The following is an 18950-nucleotide window of genomic DNA, read 5'->3' as shown; positions in this document are numbered from 1 at the left end:
TACTGAGGGGGAGGAGGAGAGAGTGGGGGTGTACAGGGACAGGAGGAGGAGAGAGAGTGGGGTACCGGGTACTGAGGGGGAGGAGGAGAGAGAGAGGGGGGGTACAGGGACAGGAGGAGGAGAGAGAGGGGGTACAGGGACAGGAGGAGGAGAGAGAGGGGGGTACCGGGTACTGAGGGGGAGGAGAGAGAGAGAGGGGGTACAGGGACAGGGGGAGGAGAGAGAGTGGGGTACCGGGTACTGAGGGGGAGGAGGAGAGAGTGGGGGTGTACAGGGACAGGAGGAGGAGAGAGATGGGGTACAGGGACAGGAGGAGGAGAGAGAGGGGGTACAGGGACGGGAGGAGGAGAGAGAGAGAGAGGGGGTACAGGGACAGGAGGAGGAGAGAGTGGGGGTACCGGGACAGGAGGAGGAGGGAGAGGGGTACAGGGGCAGGGGGAGGAGAGAGAGAGAGGGGGTACAGGGACAGGAGGAGGAGAGAGAGAGAGAGAGAGGGGGGGTACAGGGACAGGAGGAGGAGAGAGTGGGGGTACCGGGACAGGAGGAGAGAGAGAGGGGTTACAGGGGCAGGAGGAGGAGAGAGTGGGGGTACCGGGACAGGAGGAGGAGAGAGAGAGGGGTTACAGGGGCAGGAGGAGGAGAGAGTGGGGGTACCGGGACAGGAGGAGGAGGGAGAGGGGTACAGGGGCAGGGGGAGGAGAGAGAGAGAGAGAGGGGGTACAGGGACAGGAGGAGGAGAGAGAGAGGGGTTACAGGGACAGGAGGAGGAGAGAGGGTGGGGGTGTACAGGGACAGGAGGAGGAGAGAGAGAGAGAGGGGGTACAGGGACAGGAGGAGGAGGGAGAGGGGTACAGGGGCAGGGGGAGGAGAGAGAGAGAGAGAGGGGGTACAGGGACAGGAGGAGGAGAGAGAGGGGGTACCGGGACAGGAGGAGGAGAGAGAGTGGGGTACCGGGTACTGAGGGGGAGGAGGAGAGAGAGGGGGGTACAGGGACAGGAGGAGGAGAGAGAGTGGGGTACCGGGTACTGAGGGGGAGGAGGAGAGAGTGGGGGTGTACAGGGACGGGAGGAGGAGAGAGAGGGGGTACAGGGACGGGAGGAGGAGAGAGAGGGGGTACAGGGACGGGAGGAGGAGAGAGAGGGGGTACAGGGACGGGAGGAGGAGAGAGAGGGGGTACAGGGACGGGAGGAGGAGAGAGAGAGAGAGGGGGTACAGGGACAGGAGGAGGAGAGAGTGGGGGTACCGGGACAGGAGGAGGAGGGAGAGGGGTACAGGGGCAGGGGGAGGAGAGAGAGAGAGGGGGTACAGGGACAGGAGGAGGAGAGAGAGAGAGAGAGAGAGGGGGGGTACAGGGACAGGAGGAGGAGAGAGTGGGGGTACCGGGACAGGAGGAGGAGAGAGAGAGGGGTTACAGGGGCAGGAGGAGGAGAGAGTGGGGGTACCGGGACAGGAGGAGGAGAGAGAGAGGGGTTACAGGGGCAGGAGGAGGGGAGAGTGGGGGTACCGGGACAGGAGGAGGAGGGAGAGGGGTACAGGGGCAGGGGGAGGAGAGAGAGAGAGAGAGGGGGTACAGGGACAGGAGGAGGAGAGAGAGAGGGGGTACAGGGACAGGAGGAGGAGAGAGGGTGGGGGTGTACAGGGACAGGAGGAGGAGAGAGAGGGGGTACAGGGACAGGAGGAGGAGAGAGAGGGGGTACAGGGACAGGAGGAGGAGAGAGAGAGAGAGGGGGTACAGGGACAGGAGGAGGAGAGAGAGGGGGTACAGGGACAGGAGGAGGAGAGAGAGAGAGAGGGGGTACAGGGACAGGAGGAGGAGAGAGAGGGGGTACCGGGACAGGAGGAGGAGGGAGAGGGGTACAGGGGCAGGGGGAGGAGAGTGGGTGTACCAGGGACAGGAGGAGGAGAGAGAGAGGGGGTACAGGGACAGGAGGAGGAGAGAGAGGGGGTACCGGGACAGGAGGAGGAGGGAGAGGGGTACAGGGGCAGGGGGAGGAGAGAGAGAGAGAGAGGGGGTACAGGGGCAGGGGGAGGAGAGAGAGAGAGAGAGGGGGTACAGGGACAGGAGGAGGAGAGAGAGGGGGTACCGGGACAGGAGGAGGAGAGAGAGAGAGGATACAGGGGCAGCAGCAGAAGAGGGGTACACCAGCCTGCTGTACTGCGACCTCTGTCCCCTGCAGACAGACAGAGGATTGGGGGAAAGGGGGACTGTTCCACAGAAGCACGAGAGGGAGAAAGTGGGGTGTGGGCGTGTGACCTGTACAGACAGCGATTTGTACATATATAAATATTGTTTTTTTATTTCTTGGAGGGAGGGTCTGGGGTGCTATATATGTATATAAATGGAGTGCAATGTTTTAATTTTTCCATTGTCTTTTTAAATATTAAAAAGACAAAAACCTCCAACAGCTGTTGTCTGTTAATGTTCTTTATGAGGAGGCCCTGTGGAAGAAAGATATGACTCTTTACATCCACAACTGCTAATACTTGTAGGAACACTAGACAAGTTAACATTAATACTGATAATACAGACACACTGACTGGACACTCCAGTACATTAACACTGCACTGAGAGAGAGGGGTTCATACAGACACACTGACTGACTGGACACTCCAGTACATTAACACTGCACTGAGAGAGAGGGGTTCATACAGACACACTGACTGGACACTCCAGTACATTAACACTGCACTGAGAGGGGTTCATACAGACACACTGACTGACTGGACACTCCAGTACATTAACACTGCACTGAGAGAGAGGGGTTCATACAGACACACTGACTGGACACTCCAGGACATTAACACTGCACTGAGAAAGAGGTTCATACAGACACACTGACTGACTGGACACTCCAGTACATTAACACTGCACTGAGAGAGAGGGGTTCATACAGACACACTGACTGGACACTCCAGTACATTAACACTGCACTGAGAGAGAGGGGTTCATACAGACACACTGACTGGACACTCCAGTACATTAACACTGCACTGAGAGGGGTTCATACAGACACACTGACTGACTGGACACTCCAGTACATTAACACTGCACTGAGAGAGAGGGGTTCATACAGACACACTGACTGGACACTCCAGTACATTAACACTGCACTGAGAGAGAGGGGTTCATACAGACACACTGACTGACTGGACACTCCAGTACATTAACACTGCACTGAGAGAGAGGGGTTCATACAGACACACTGACTGACTGGACACTCCAGTACATTAACACTGCACTGAGAGAGAGGGGTTCATACAGACACACTGACTGGACACTCCAGTACATTAACACTGCACTGAGAGAGAGGGGTTCATACAGACACACTGACTGACTGGACACTCCAGTACATTAACACTGCACTGAGAGAGAGGGGTTCATACAGACACACTGACAGACTGGACACTACTGATGTAACTTTATTTTACTACAAGTCACAATAAACTGGAACAAGGTATAAAGGAACTGTTACCCTTCCCTGGAAAATGCCTCATACAGCTGGCAACCAGACGTGAACCAGGTCCGGTGACTGTCTGCACTGAACTGCCATTCAATCAGTTCATTTTAACACAAACTATCCTACAGCCCTGACAATCAACTTTCAAACTCATAAGGCAACTTCAAGAACACTCATGTCTGAGGTGCATGTCCTTCACCAGCGTTATAACTAAGCGCTGTCAATGTTAATGACTGTTTTTACAAGGTTACTCAGTGTTGTGCGGTGTTACTGTGTTGTACAGTGCCATTCAGTGTTGTCATACTGTGTTGTAAGATGTAAATAACTGTTGTTTACAAGGTTAATCAGTGTTGTGCAGTGTGACTGTTTGTGTTACTAACAATAACAGTATGATATACAATGTTAATGACTGTTGTTACAAGGTTACTCAGTGTTGTGCAGTGTGACTGTTGTACAGTGTGACTGTGTTTGTGTTACTAACAGTAACAGTATGATATACAATGTTAATGACTGTTGTTACAAGGTTACTCAGTGTTGTGCAGTGTGACTGTGTTTGTGTTACTAACAGTATGATATACAATGTTAATGAATGTTGTTACAAGTTTACTCAGTGTTGTGCAGTGTGACTGTGTTTGTGTTACTAACAGTATGATATACAATGTTAATGAATGTTGTTACAAGGTTACTCAGTGTTGTGCAGTTACTGTATTGTACATTTCATTCAGTGTTGTCATACTGTGTTGTAAGATGTAAATAACTGTTGTTACAAGGTTACTCAGTGTTGTGCAGTGTGAGTGTTGTACAGTGTGACTGTTTGTTACTAACAGTAACAGTATGATATACAATGTTAATGACTTTTTACAAGGTTTTTACAAGGTTACTCAGTGTTGTGCAGTTACTGTGTTGTACAGTGCCATTCAGTGTTGTCATACTGTGTTGTAAGATGTAAATAACTGTTACAAGGTTACTCAGTGTTGTACAGTGTGACTATGTGTTTGTGTTACTAACAGTAACAGTATGATATGCAATGTTAATGACTGTTGTTACAAGGTTACTCAGTATTGTGCAGTGTGACTGTTTGTTACTAACAGTAACAGTATATGTTAATGACTGTTGTTACAAGGTTACTCAGTGTTGTGCAGTGTTACTTAGTGTTGTGAAGTTTTCACTGTTGTGCAGTGCGACTGTTTTTCAGTTACTCAGTGTTGTGCAATGTTACTGTGTTTTACAGTGTCATTCAGTTTCATCATGTCATACAATATGGTGTTGTACAATATTAATAATTGTTGTTTACAATACTCAATGTTGTTGAATGTTGTGTTGTTACAGATACAGTGTTGTTCAGTGTAGTAATATTCTGATACTCAGTGGTGTAATAGTGTTTCTCAGTGTAATAATACTCTGATACTCAGTAGTGCATAGTGTTACTCAGTACTGTAATACAGTATTGCTCAGTGTAATAATACTCTGATACTCAGTAGTGTGTAAGTCTTGCTCAGTGTAATAATACTCTGATACTCAGTGGTGTAATACGGTGTGACTCAGTAGTTTAATAGTGTTGCTCAGTGTAGTAATACTCTGATACTCAGTGTAATAATACTCTAATACTCAGTGGTGTAGTACAATGTTGCTCAGTGTAATACTCCAATACTCAGTGGTGTACAGTGTTGTTCAGTGTAATACTCTGATACACAGTACTGTAATACAGTGTTGCTCAGTGTAGTAATACTCTGATACTCAGTGGTGTAGAGTCTGACAGTGCTGTAATAGTGTTGCTCAGTGTAGTAATACTCTGATACTCAGTGGTGTAGAGTCTGACAGTGCTGTAATACAGTGTTGCTCAGTGTTGTACTACTCTGATACTCAGTGGTGTAGAGTGTGACAGTGCTGTAATAGTGTTGCTCAGTGTAGTACTACTCTGATACTCAGTGCTTGCTGCAGAATCCCTGCCGACCTCCCCTGAAGGCCTCGGGTTCGTGCTGCGGGGAGCTGAACTGGAAGAAGGTGGTCTTGCCAGCGTCCGGCTCCAGGGACGCGAAGGCGGCCTGGCGCCCCCTGCTGTCGCCCTCCGGTCCTGCGCCCCCGGGCCGCACCGGGCTCTGTTGGGGCGTGAGGTACTGCCCTGGGCCTGGACAGAGACAGGGGGCAAGAGAGCAGCAGGAAACAGTGTTACCCGCTGTAGTGAAGAGCTTCCCAGTGCGGACACGCAGGGAGTCACTGGCTGTACAGATCAGAGGGGACGCAGACTGAGATCATTCAAATCCCCCAGCAACTGTGTCAGGATTTGTGTCTTATACCTGCTGGTCATTATCTCACATCAAAAGAGGGACTTGAAAATAACAGCTACATATTTTAAACAGGATTTCGCATGCAATCTTTAGCTTGATGACCCCTCTCTCTCAGTGCAGTGTTAATGTACTGGAGTGTCCAGTCAGTGTGTCTGTATGAACCCCTCTCTCTCAGTGCAGTGTTAATGTACTGGAGTGTCCAGTCAGTGTGTCTGTATGAACCCCTCTCTCTCAGTGCAGTGTTAATGTACTGGAGTGTCCAGTCAGTGTGTCTGTATGAACCCCTCTCTCTCAGTGCAGTGTTAATGTACTGGAGTGTCCAGTCAGTCAGTGTGTCTGTATGAACCCCTCTCTCTCAGTGCAGTGTTAATGTACTGGAGTGTCCAGTCAGTCAGTGTGTCTGTATGAACCCCTCTCTCTCAGTGCAGTGTTAATGTACTGGAGTGTCCAGTCAGTCAGTGTGTCTGTATGAACCCCTCTCTCTCAGTGCAGTGTTAATGTACTGGAGTGTCCAGTCAGTGTGTCTGTATGAACCCCTCTCTCTCAGTGCAGTGTTAATGTACTGGAGTGTCCAGTCAGTAAGTGTGTCTGTATGAACCCCTCTCTCTCAGTGCAGTGTTAATGTACTGGAGTGTCCAGTCAGTCAGTGTGTCTGTATGAACCCCTCTCTCTCAGTGCAGTGTTAATGTACTGGAGTGTCCAGTCAGTGTGTCTGTATGAACCCCTCTCTCTCAGTGCAGTGTTAATGTACTAGAGTGTCCAGTCAGTCAGTGTGTCTGTATGAACCCCTCTCTCTCAGTGCAGTGTTAATGTACTGGAGTGTCCAGTCAGTGTGTCTGTATGAACCCCTCTCTCTCAGTGCAGTGTTAATGTACTGGAGTGTCCAGTCAGTCAGTGTGTCTGTATGAACCCCTCTCTCTCAGTGCAGTGTTAATGTACTGGAGTGTCCAGTCAGTCAGTGTGTCTGTATGAACCCCTCTCTCTCAGTGCAGTGTTAATGTACTGGAGTGTCCAGTCAGTCAGTGTGTCTGTATGAACCCCTCTCTCTCAGTGCAGTGTTAATGTACTGGAGTGTCCAGTCAGTGACCTGTGCTGTAAGTGGCTCCATGGCTGCTGTCTCTCTCCCACACCACCATGTTCTTCAGCTTCAGGGAGTTGTAGAGGCCCTGCAGCTTCTGGTGCTGCCTCTTCCTCTCCAGCAGCCGCTCGGACACCTCGCTGTACCTCCGCTTGTACTCCTCCAGCACCTGCGCCGGACCACTCGGGGTGAGACAGAGCAGGAGACACAGCAGGACAGAGAGGGGACCACTCAGGGTGAGACACAGGGCAGGAGACACAGCAGGACAGAGAGGGGACCACTCAGGGTGAGACACAGGGCAGGAGACACAGCAGGACAGAGAGGGGACCACTCGGGGTGAGACACAGGGCAGGAGACACAGCAGGACAGAGAGGGGACCACTCGGGGTGAGACACAGGGCAGGAGACACAGCAGGACAGAGAGGGGACCACTCGGGGTGAGACACAGGGCAGGAGACACAGCAGGACAGAGAGGGGAGCACTCAGGGTGAGACAGAGCAGGAGACACAGCAGGACAGAGAGGGGACCACTCGGGGTGAGACACAGGGCAGGAGACACAGCAGGACAGAGAGGGGACCACTCAGGGTGAGACACAGGGCAGGAGACACAGCAGGACAGAGAGTGGACCACTCGGGGTGAGACAGAGCAGGAGACACAGCAGGACAGAGAGGGGACCACTCAGGGTGAGACACAGGGCAGGAGACACAGCAGGACAGAGAGGGGACCACTCAGGGTGAGACACAGGGCAGGAGACACAGCAGGACAGAGAGGGGACCACTCGGGGTGAGACACAGGGCAGGAGACACAGCAGGACAGAGAGGGGACCACTCGGGGTGAGACACAGGGCAGGAGACACAGCAGGACAGAGAGGGGACCACTCGGGGTGAGACACAGGGCAGGAGACACAGCAGGACAGAGAGGGGAGCACTCAGGGTGAGACAGAGCAGGAGACACAGCAGGACAGAGAGGGGACCACTCGGGGTGAGACACAGGGCAGGAGACACAGCAGGACAGAGAGGGGACCACTCAGGGTGAGACACAGGGCAGGAGACACAGCAGGACAGAGAGGGGAGCACTCAGGGTGAGACAGAGCAGGAGACAGCAGGACAGAGAGGGGACCACTCAGGGTGAGACACAGGGCAGGAGACACAGCAGGACAGAGACAGGAGAGAGAGAGGAGGAGATACACCAAGGGAGAGACAGGAGAGACAGAAAGGAATACTCACCAGCACAGAGACAGGAGACACAGAGAGGGAGACACAGCAGGACAGAGACAGGAGAGAGAGAGGAGAGACAGAAAGGAATACTCACCAGCACAGAGACAGGAGACACAGAGAGGGAGACACACTAGGACAGAGAAAGGAGAGAGAGAGGAGGAGATACACCAATGGAGAGACAGAGAGGGAGATTCACCAGCACAGAGACAGGAGACACATTGAGGGAGACACACCAGGACAGAGACAGGAGACACAGAGAGGGAGACACCAGGAAAAAGACAAGATAGATAGAGGAGGAGATACCGTACACCAAGAGAGAGACAGAGCACAAAACAGACAGGAGACACAGAGGGGACATACACCAGGACAGAGATGAATACAGAACCACAGGAACAAGCTGAACCTTCTTGAGAGACGACACCTCCTCCTTCATGGCACTGAGCTCCAGCTCCTGACTCTGGGTCTGCTGGGAGAACATCTTCTCCATCTGCTTCAGCCGACCCTCGGCCCGAGACAGAGAGTACTCCTGATACAGGCGCTCCTGGTGCACCTGGGACACACAGAGACACACACATCCCTGAGACAGACAGGACTCCTGATACAGGCGCTCCTGGTGCACCTGGGACACACAGACACACACACATCCCTGAGACAGACAGGACTCCTGATACAGGTGCTCCTGGTGCACCTGGGACACACAGACACACACACACATCTCTGAGACAGACAGGACTCCTGATACAGGCCCTCCTGGTGCACCTGGGACACACAGAGACACACACGTCTCTGAGACAGACAGGACTCCTGATACAGGCGCTCCTGGTGCACCTGGGACACACAGACACACACAGACACGTCTGAGACAGACAGGACTCCTGATACAGGCGCTCCTGGTGCACCTGGGACACACAGACACACACACATCCCTGAGACAGACAGGACTCCTGATACGGGCGCTCCTGGTGCACCTGGGACACACAGAGACACACAGACACGTCTGAGACAGACAGGACTCCTGATACAGGCGCTCCTGGTGCACCTGGGACACACAGACACACACACATCCCTGAGACAGACAGGACTCCTGATACAGGCGCTCCTGGTGCACCTGGGACACACAGACACACACACACACATCCCTGAGACAGACAGGACTCCTGATACAGGCGCTCCTGGTGCACCTGGGACACACAGACACACACACATCCCTGAGACAGACAGGACTCCTGATACGGGCGCTCCTGGTGCACCTGGGACACACAGAGACACACAGACACGTCTGAGACAGACAGGACTCCTGATACAGGCGCTCCTGGTGCACCTGGGACACACACAGACACACACACACGTCTGAGACAGACAGGACTCCTGATACAGGCGCTCCTGGTGCACCTGGGACACACAGAGACACACAGACACGTCTGAGACAGACAGGACTCCTGATACAGGCGCTCCTGGTGCACCTGGGACACACACAGACACACACACATCCCTGAGACAGACAGGACTCCTGATACAGGCGCTCCTGGTGCACCTGGGACACACAGAGACACACACACACGTCTGAGACAGACAGCACGGACGCAGACAGCGCCACAGAGAGCCGACGGTGCCCCGAACGCCCTCCTCGGTCGGTGGCGCCGCACCTGGTAAGTCCAGAAGGTGAGGGCCCGGGAGCAGATGTCCAGCACGGTCTCGGGCCGCAGCCCGGCCAGCACCATGGCCTTGTACTCCTCGGAGGGGCTGAGCTCGGTGCGGATGATGTCGTACTTGCCGGACAGGGTGCTGGAGCAGGCGGGGCACACGGCGGGGTTGCGGCCGAACTCCCCGGAGCCGTGCTGGTCACAGAACACGTGGGAGCAGGCGGTCACCCAGGCGAAGCCGCTGAGCTTCCCTCGGCACTTGGGGAAGTTACACAGCAGGGCGTCCTCGCACAGGGACATGGCCACACTGCACCGAGAGAGGCGGGGGCGCACAACAGAGGAATACAGTGTTGAGAACACCTGAGGAACAGCGACCAAAACCCTGCTGAGCCGAGAGCTGAGCCCAGAGAAGAGCCCCCTGAGCCAGCTGGTCCTGAGGCTCACTGACACCCACCAGACAACACATACACACAGCACTGCCTGACCCACTCACACTCACACTCACACTCACACTCACACTCACAGCACTGCCTGACCCACTCACACTCACACTCACACTCACACTCACACTCACACTCACACTCACACTCACACTCACACTCACACTCACACTCACACTACCTCACCCACTGGGACACATACACACAGAGAAGAGCCCCCTGAGCCAGCTGATCCTGAGGCTCACTGACCAGAGCCACACCGACACCAGCCAGCCTCAGGACAGCACTGCTAGAATCAAGCACATCACAGATCACACAGCCATATCTCACACACACAACACACACACACGCACGCACGCACGCACGCACGCACGCACGCACGCACGCACGCACGCACGCACGCACAACACTACCTCACACACACAACACTATCTCACCCACCAAGATACACACAGCAAATATAAAAATAAATAACAGCAAACAGAAACAGACCCTGACAATGTACAGTGACCACGGACTGGACACAGACACTGGACACAGGCAGACCTGGCTGTCCAGAGAGGACAGGCTCAGTGACCACAGCCTGGACACAGAAACTGGACACAGGCAGACCTGGCTGTCCAGAGAGGACAGGCTCAGTGACCACAGCCTGGACACAGAAACTGGACACAGGCAGACCTGGCTGCCCAGAGAGGACAGACTGTGCTCCCACTGCCAGCGGGGAGAAATAGAGACAGAGGTGCACTTCCTACTGCACTGTGACAGATACTCTGGGATTAGAGAAACATTCTTCCCGAAATTCAGAAATCTTATCCCAGAGTTCCCACACCTGCCAGAGTCACAACGGGTCCCAATCCTACTGGGAGAGGGAGGAGGGAACTCAGTGGAACTGGTAGCCCAGTATGTGATCTCCTGTCACAGACTGAGGAACAGTGAGCCTGTCTCTCAATAATAATAATACAGTGTGTGATCTCCTGTCCCAGCCTGAGGTACAGACAGTGAGCCTGTCTCTCAATAATAATAATACAGTGTGTGATCTCCTGTCACAGCCTGAGGAACAGACAGTGAGCCTGTCTCTCAATAATAATAATACAGTGTGTGATCTCCTGTCACAGCCTGAGGAGCAGAGAGCCTGTCTCTCAATAATAATAATACAGTGTGTGATCTCCTGTCACAGCCTGAGGAACAGACAGTGAGCCTGTCTCTCAATAATAATAATACAGTGTGTGATCTCCTGTCAAAGCCTGAGGAGCAGAGAGCCTGTCTCTCAATAATAATAATACAGTGTGTGATCTCCTGTCACAGCCTGAGGAACAGACAGTGAGCCTGTCTCTCAATAATAATAATACAGTGTGTGATCTCCTGTCACAGCCTGAGGAACAGACAGTGAGCCTGTCTCTCAATAATAATAATACAGTGTGTGATCTCCTGTCACAGCCTAAAGAACAGACAGTGAGCCTGTCTCTCAATAATAATAATACAGTGTGTGATCTCCTGTCACAGCCTGAGGAACAGACAGTGAGCCTGTCTCTCAATTATGCTCCACATGTTTGCATGTGTAGGTATTATGTCTTGTCTGTAATGTAACTGTCTATATATCTTATGTTAATTGTATATGCTTTGGCAACAGTGATTCATTGGTCACACCAAAAAAGCTTCTTGAATTGTACATCCAGTACATTAACACTGCACTGAGAGAGAGGGGTTCATACAGACACACTGACTGACTGGACACTCCAGTACATGAACACTGCACTGAGAGAGAGGGGTTCATACAGACACACTGACTGACTGGACACTCCAGTACATCAACACTGCACTGAGAGAGGGGTTCATACAGACACACTGACTGACTGGACACTCCAGTACATTAACACTGCACTGAGAGAGAGGGGTTCATACAGACACACTGACTGACTGGACACTCCAGAACATTAACACTGCACTGAGAGAGAGGGGTTCATACAGACACACTGACTGGACACTCCAGTACATTAACACAGCACTGAGAGAGAGGGGTTCATACAGACACATTGACTGGACACTCCAGTACATTAACACTGCACTGAGAGAGAGGGGTTCATACAGACACACTGACTGACTGGACACTCCAGTACATTAACACTGCACTGAGAGAGAGGGGTTCATACAGACACACTGACTGACTGGACACTCCAGTACATGAACACTGCACTGAGAGAGAGGGGTTCATACAGACACACTGACTGACTGGACACTCCAGTACATGAACACTGCACTGAGAGAGAGGGGTTCATACAGACACACTGACTGACTGGACACTCCAGTACATGAACACTGCACTGAGAGAGAGGGGTTCATACAGACACACTGACTGACTGGACACTCCAGTACATTAACACAGCACTGAGAGAGAGGGGTTCATACAGACACACTGACTGGACACTCCAGTACATTAACACTGCACTGAGAGAGAGGGGTTCATACAGACACACTGACTGACTGGACACTCCAGAACATTAACACTGCACTGAGAGAGAGGGGTTCATACAGACACACTGACTGACTGGACACTCCAGTACATTAACACTGCACTGAGAGAGAGGGGTTCATACAGACACACTGACTGGACACTCCAGTACATTAACAGCACTGAGAGAGAGGGGTTCATACAGACACACTGACTGGACACTCCAGTACATTAACACTGCACTGAGAGAGAGGGGTTCATACAGACACACTGACTGACTGGACACTCCAGTACATTAACACTGCACTGAGAGAGAGGGGTTCATACAGACACACTGACTGACTGGACACTCCAGTACATGAACACTGCACTGAGAGAGAGGGGTTCATACAGACACACTGACTGACTGGACACTCCAGTACATTAACACTGCACTGAGAGAGAGGGGTTCATACAGACACACTGACTGACTGGACACTCCAGTACATTAACACTGCACTGAGAGAGAGGGGTTCATACAGACACACTGACTGGACACTCCAGTCCATGAACACTGCACTGAGAGAGAGGGGTTCATACAGACACACTGACTGACTGGACACTCCAGTACATGAACACTGCACTGAGAGAGAGGGGTTCATACAGACACACTGACTGACTGGACACTCCAGTACATGAACACTGCACTGAGAGAGAGGGGTTCATACAGACACACTGACTGACTGGACACTCCAGTACATGAACACTGCACTGAGAGAGAGGGGTTCATACAGACACACTGACTGACTGGACACTCCAGTACATTAACACAGCACTGAGAGAGAGGGGTTCATACAGACACACTGACTGGACACTCCAGTACATTAACACTGCACTGAGAGAGAGGGGTTCATACAGACACACTGACTGACTGGACACTCCAGAACATTAACACTGCACTGAGAGAGAGGGGTTCATACAGACACACTGACTGGACACTCCAGTACATTAACAGCACTGAGAGAGAGGGGTTCATACAGACACACTGACTGGACACTCCAGTACATTAACACTGCACTGAGAGAGAGGGGTTCATACAGACACACTGACTGACTGGACACTCCAGTACATTAACACTGCACTGAGAGAGAGGGGTTCATACAGACACACTGACTGACTGGACACTCCAGTACATGAACACTGCACTGAGAGAGAGGGGTTCATACAGACACACTGACTGACTGGACACTCCAGTACATTAACACTGCACTGAGAGAGAGGGGTTCATACAGACACACTGACTGACTGGACACTCCAGTACATTAACACTGCACTGAGAGAGAGGGGTTCATACAGACACACTGACTGACTGGACACTCCAGTACATTAACACTGCACTGAGAGAGAGGGGTTCATACAGACACACTGACTGACTGGACACTCCAGTACATTAACACTGCACTGAGAGAGAGGGGTTCATACAGACACACTGACTGACTGGACACTCCAGTACATGAACACTGCACTGAGAGAGAGGGGTTCATACAGACACACTGACTGGACACTCCAGTACATTAACACTGCACTGAGAGAGAGGGGTTCATACAGACACACTGACTGACTGGACACTCCAGTACATTAACACTGCACTGAGAGAGAGGGGTTCATACAGACACACTGACTGACTGGACACTCCAGTACGTTAACACTGCACTGAGAGAGAGGGGTTCATACAGACACACTGACTGACTGGACACTCCAGTACATTAACACTGCACTGAGAGAGAGGGGTTCATACAGACACACTGACTGACTGGACACTCCAGTACATTAACACTGCACTGAGAGAGAGGGGTTCATACAGACACACTGACTGACTGGACACTCCAGTACATGAACACTGCACTGAGAGAGAGGGGTTCATACAGACACACTGACTGACTGGACACTCCAGTACATGAACACTGCACTGAGAGAGAGGGGTTCATACAGACACACTGACTGACTGGACACTCCAGTACATGAACACTGCACTGAGAGAGAGGGGTTCATACAGACACACTGACTGACTGGACACTCCAGTACATTAACACTGCACTGAGAGAGAGGGGTTCATACAGACACACTGACTGACTGGACACTCCAGTACATGAACACTGCACTGAGAGAGAGGGGTTCATACAGACACACTGACTGACTGGACACTCCAGTACATTAACACTGCACTGAGAGAGAGGGGTTCATACAGACACACTGACTGACTGGACACTCCAGTACATGAACACTGCACTGAGAGAGAGGGGTTCATACAGACACACTGACTGACTGGACACTCCAGTACATGAACACTGCACTGAGAGAGAGGGGTTCATACAGACACACTGACTGACTGGACACTCCAGTACATTAACACTGCACTGAGAGAGAGGGGTTCATACAGACACACTGACTGGACACTCCAGTACATTAACACTGCACTGAGAGAGAGGGGTTCATACAGACACACTGACTGACTGGACACTCCAGTACAATAACACTGCACTGAGAGAGAGGGGTTCATACAGACACACTGACTGGACACTCCAGTACATTAACACTGCACTGAGAGAGAGCGATCTGACTTCCCCTGTAATATATCTTGTCGCTCTGCTGTGTGCAGACCGTGGCGAGCGAGAGCAGGACGTGGGAAGAGCAGCGCAGTGGTGTCAGTAGAGTCAGCACTGCGGATCGGGAGACTCGCAGACCGCGGCCAGTCAGAGGGCGCCGGGCGGTCCGACGGACTCACGGACACACGGACACAGGGACACGCAGCGCCGCCGCAGAGTGACGGCAGAGAACCAGCCCCGCCGACACGGGCCGCGTCCCTTCCCCGCCGCCATTACAGCCACGGAGAAAATACCTTCCCTCTCCACCCCCCCCGCACGGACCCGTGGATCCGCGGCAGACACAGGCGCCGGAGCCCCCGCGAGCGCGCGTGCCGGACACGGGGCGGCCAGGCCCGGCTCGGCTCGGAGGGGAGGACGAGGACGAGGACCGGACGAGGCCGGAGCTGTGCGGGTGAGCGCCGAGCATGTCCGCCGCATTTCCGGCCCGCAGGGGCGTCCTGGCGCGCGCAACAGGTGCCGCCGCGCGCCCGCGAACTTCCGCACCGGGGCTGAGCCGAGTCCGCGCGCCGCCATGAGTCCCGTTACTGCTGATCTTCACCCAGTCCGGCTCCCCTTGCTACACACCACCAGTGTCATCGCCATCCAGGCGGATCCGAACGAGAAAACCGGGCAGATCGCTTGTCTGTCAATAATAATACAGTGTGTGATCTCCTGTCCCAGCCTGAGGAACAGACAGTGAGCCTGTCTCTCAATAATAATAATACAGTGTGTGATCTCCTGTCACAGCCTGAGGAACAGACAGTGAGCCTGTCTCTCAATAATAATAATACAGTGTGTGATCTCCTGTCCCAGCCTGAGGAACAGACAGTGAGCCTGTCTCTCAATAATAATAATACAGTGTGTGATCTCCTGTCACAGCCTGAGGAACAGTGAGCCTGTCTCTCAATAATAATAATAATAATAATACAGTGTGTGATCTCCTGTCACAGCCTGAGGAACAGTGAGCCTGTCCCTCAATAATAATAATACAGTGTGTGATCTCCTGTCCCAGCCTGAGGTACAGACAGTGAGCCTGTCTCTCAATAATAATAATACAGTGTGTGATCTCCTGTCACAGCCTGAGGAACAGACAGTGAGCCTGTCTCTCAATAATAATAATACAGTGTGTGATCTCCTGTCCCAGCCTGAGGAACAGACAGTGAGCCCGTCTCTCAATAATAATAATACAGTGTGTGATCTCCTGTCACAGCCTGAGGAACAGTGAGCCTGTCTCTCAATAATAATAATACAGTGTGTGATCTCCTGTCCCAGCCTGAGGAACAGACAGTGAGCCTGTCACTCAATAATAATAATACAGTGTGTGATCTCCTGTCCCAGCCTGAGGAACAGACAGTGAGCCCGTCTCTCAATAATAATAATACAGTGTGTGATCTCCTGTCACAGCCTGAGGAACAGTGAGCCTGTCTCTCAATAATAATAATACAGTGTGTGATCTCCTGTCCCAGCCTGAGGAACAGACAGTGAGCCTGTCACTCAATAATAATAATACAGTGTGTGATCTCCTGTCACAGCCTGAGGAACAGACAGTGAGCCTGTCTCTCAATAATAATAATACAGTGTGTGATCTCCTGTCCCAGCCTGAGGAACAGACAGTGAGCCCGTCTCTCAATAATAATAATACAGTGTGTGATCTCCTGTCACAGCCTGAGGAACAGACAGTGAGCCTGTCCCTCAATAATAATAATACAGTGTGTGATCTCCTGTCACAGCCTGAGGAACAGTGAGCCTGTCTCTCAATAATAATAATACAGTGTGTGATCTCCTGTCACAGCCTGAGGAACAGACAGTGAGCCTGTCTCTCAATAATAATAATACAGTGTGTGATCTCCTGTCCCAGCCTGAGGTACAGACAGTGAGCCTGTCTCTCAATAATAATAATACAGTGTGTGATCTCCTGTCACAGCCTGAGGAACAGACAGTGAGCCTGTCTCTCAATAATAATAATACAGTGTGTGATCTCCTGTCCCAGCCTGAGGAACAGACAGTGAGCCCGTCTCTCAATAATAATAATACAGTGTGTGATCTCCTGTCACAGCCTGAGGAACAGACAGTGAGCCTGTCTCTCAATAATAATAATGCAGTGTGTGATCTCCTGTCACAGCCTGAGGAACAGTGAGCCTGTCCCTCAATAATAATAATACAGTGTGTGATCTCCTGTCACAGCCTGAGGAACAGACAGTGAGCCTGTCTCTCAATAATAATAATACAGTGTGTGATCTCCTGTCCCAGCCTGAGGTACAGACAGTGAGCCTGCCTCTCAATAATAATAATACAGTGTGTGATCTCCTGTCACAGCCTGAGGAACAGTGAGCCTGTCCCTCAATAATAATAATACAGTGTGTTATCTCCTGTCCCAGCCTGAGGAACAGTGAGCCTGTCCCTCAATAATAATAATACAGTGTGTGATCTCCTGTCCCAGCCTGAGGAACAGTGAGCCTGTCTCTCAATAATAACAATACAGTGTGTGATCTCCTGTCACAGCCTGAGGAACAGACAGTGAGCCTGTCTCTCAATAATAATAATACAGTGTGTGATCTCCTGTCCCAGCCTGAGGTACAGACAGTGAGCCTGCCTCTCAATAATAATAGTGTGTGATCTCCTGTCCCAGCCTGAGGTACAGACAGTGAGCCTGCCTCTCAATAATAATAATACAGTGTGTGATCTCCTGTCACAGCCTGAGGAACAGACAGTGAGCCTGTCTCTCAATAATAATAATAATAATAATAATAATAATAATAATAATAATAATAATAATAATAATACAGTGTGTGATGTCCTGTCATAGCCCGAGGAACAGACAGTGAGCCTGTCTCTCAATAATAATAATAATAATAATAATACAGTGTGTGATCTCCTGTCACAGCCTTAGGAACAGACAGTGAGCCTGTCTCTCAATAATAATAATGCAGTGTGTGATCTCCTGTCACAGCCTGAGGAACAGTGAGCCTGTCCCTCAATAATAATAATACAGTGTTTGATCTCCTGTCACAGCCTGAGGAACAGACAGTGAGCCTGTCTCTCAATAATAATAATGCAGTGTGTGATCTCCTGTCACAGCCTGAGGAACAGTGAGCCTGTCCCTCAATAATAATAATACAGTGTGTGATCTCCTGTCACAGCCTGAGGAACAGACAGTGAGCCTGTCTCTCAATAATAATAATAATAATATAGTGTGTGATCTCGTGTCACAGCCTGAGGAACAGACAGTGAGCCTGTCTCTCAATAATAATAATACAGTGTGTGATCTCCTGTCACAGCCTGAGGAACAGACAGTGAGCCTGTCTCTCAATAATAATAATACAGTGTGTGATCTCCTGTCCCAGCCTGAGGTACAGACAGTGAGCCTGCCTCTCAATAATAATACAGTGTGTGATCTCCTGTCACAGCCTGAGGAACAGTGAGCCTGTCCCTCAATAATAATAATACAGTGTGTTATCTCCTGTCCCAGCCTGAGGAACAGACAGTGAGCCTGTCTCTCAATAATAATAATACAGTGTGTGATCTCCTGTCACAGCCTGAGGAACAGACAGTGAGCCTGTCTCTCAATAATAATAATACAGTGTGTGATCTCCTGTCCCAGCCTGAGGTACAGACAGTGAGCCTGTCTCTCAATAATAATAATACAGTGTGTGATCTCCTGTCCCAGCCTGAGGAACAGACAGTGAGCCTGTCTCTCAATAATAATAATACAGTGTGTTATCTCCTGTCACAGCCTGAGGAACAGACAGTGAGC

General features: G+C 51.2%; 2 protein-coding genes and 1 long non-coding RNA gene across 3 annotated transcripts in view; 2 read left to right on the top strand and 1 right to left on the bottom strand.

Annotated features, from left to right (window-relative positions):
- Positions 1–1616: 1616 nt before the first annotated feature.
- LOC148660359 (uncharacterized) lies at positions 1617–2403 on the top strand. The gene is made up of 2 exons (XR_015939380.1): positions 1617–1880; positions 2078–2403. It is a non-coding gene; the product is annotated as an uncharacterized LOC148660359 (long non-coding RNA).
- A 1001-nt stretch (positions 2404–3404) lies between these two features.
- ccnb1ip1 (cyclin B1 interacting protein 1) overlaps positions 3405–18950 on the bottom strand; it is a 16643-nt gene continuing 1097 nt past the window's right edge. The window contains exons 2-5 of the mRNA XM_088634244.1: positions 9687–9990; positions 8444–8590; positions 6834–6993; positions 3405–5586 (exon numbers count right to left, since the gene is read on the bottom strand). Coding sequence (XP_088490370.1) covers positions 5384–5586; positions 6834–6993; positions 8444–8590; positions 9687–9983 — 807 coding nt within the window. The 5' untranslated portion in view covers positions 9984–9990 and the 3' untranslated portion in view covers positions 3405–5383. The remainder of the gene's footprint in view (positions 5587–6833; positions 6994–8443; positions 8591–9686; positions 9991–18950) is intronic.
- The window catches only part of LOC148660357 (uncharacterized), a 25547-nt gene continuing 22064 nt past the window's right edge, over positions 15468–18950 (top strand). The window contains exon 1 of the mRNA XM_088634239.1: positions 15468–15608. The gene's annotated coding sequence lies outside the window, so the exon portion shown is untranslated. The remainder of the gene's footprint in view (positions 15609–18950) is intronic.

The sequence above is a fragment of the Lepisosteus platostomus genome, chromosome 6 (genome assembly GCF_059453375.1).
Source record: "Lepisosteus platostomus isolate fLepPlt1 chromosome 6, fLepPlt1.hap1, whole genome shotgun sequence".
NCBI lineage: Eukaryota > Metazoa > Chordata > Actinopteri > Semionotiformes > Lepisosteidae > Lepisosteus > Lepisosteus platostomus.
This window is presented reverse-complemented; position numbering and strand designations above follow the sequence as displayed.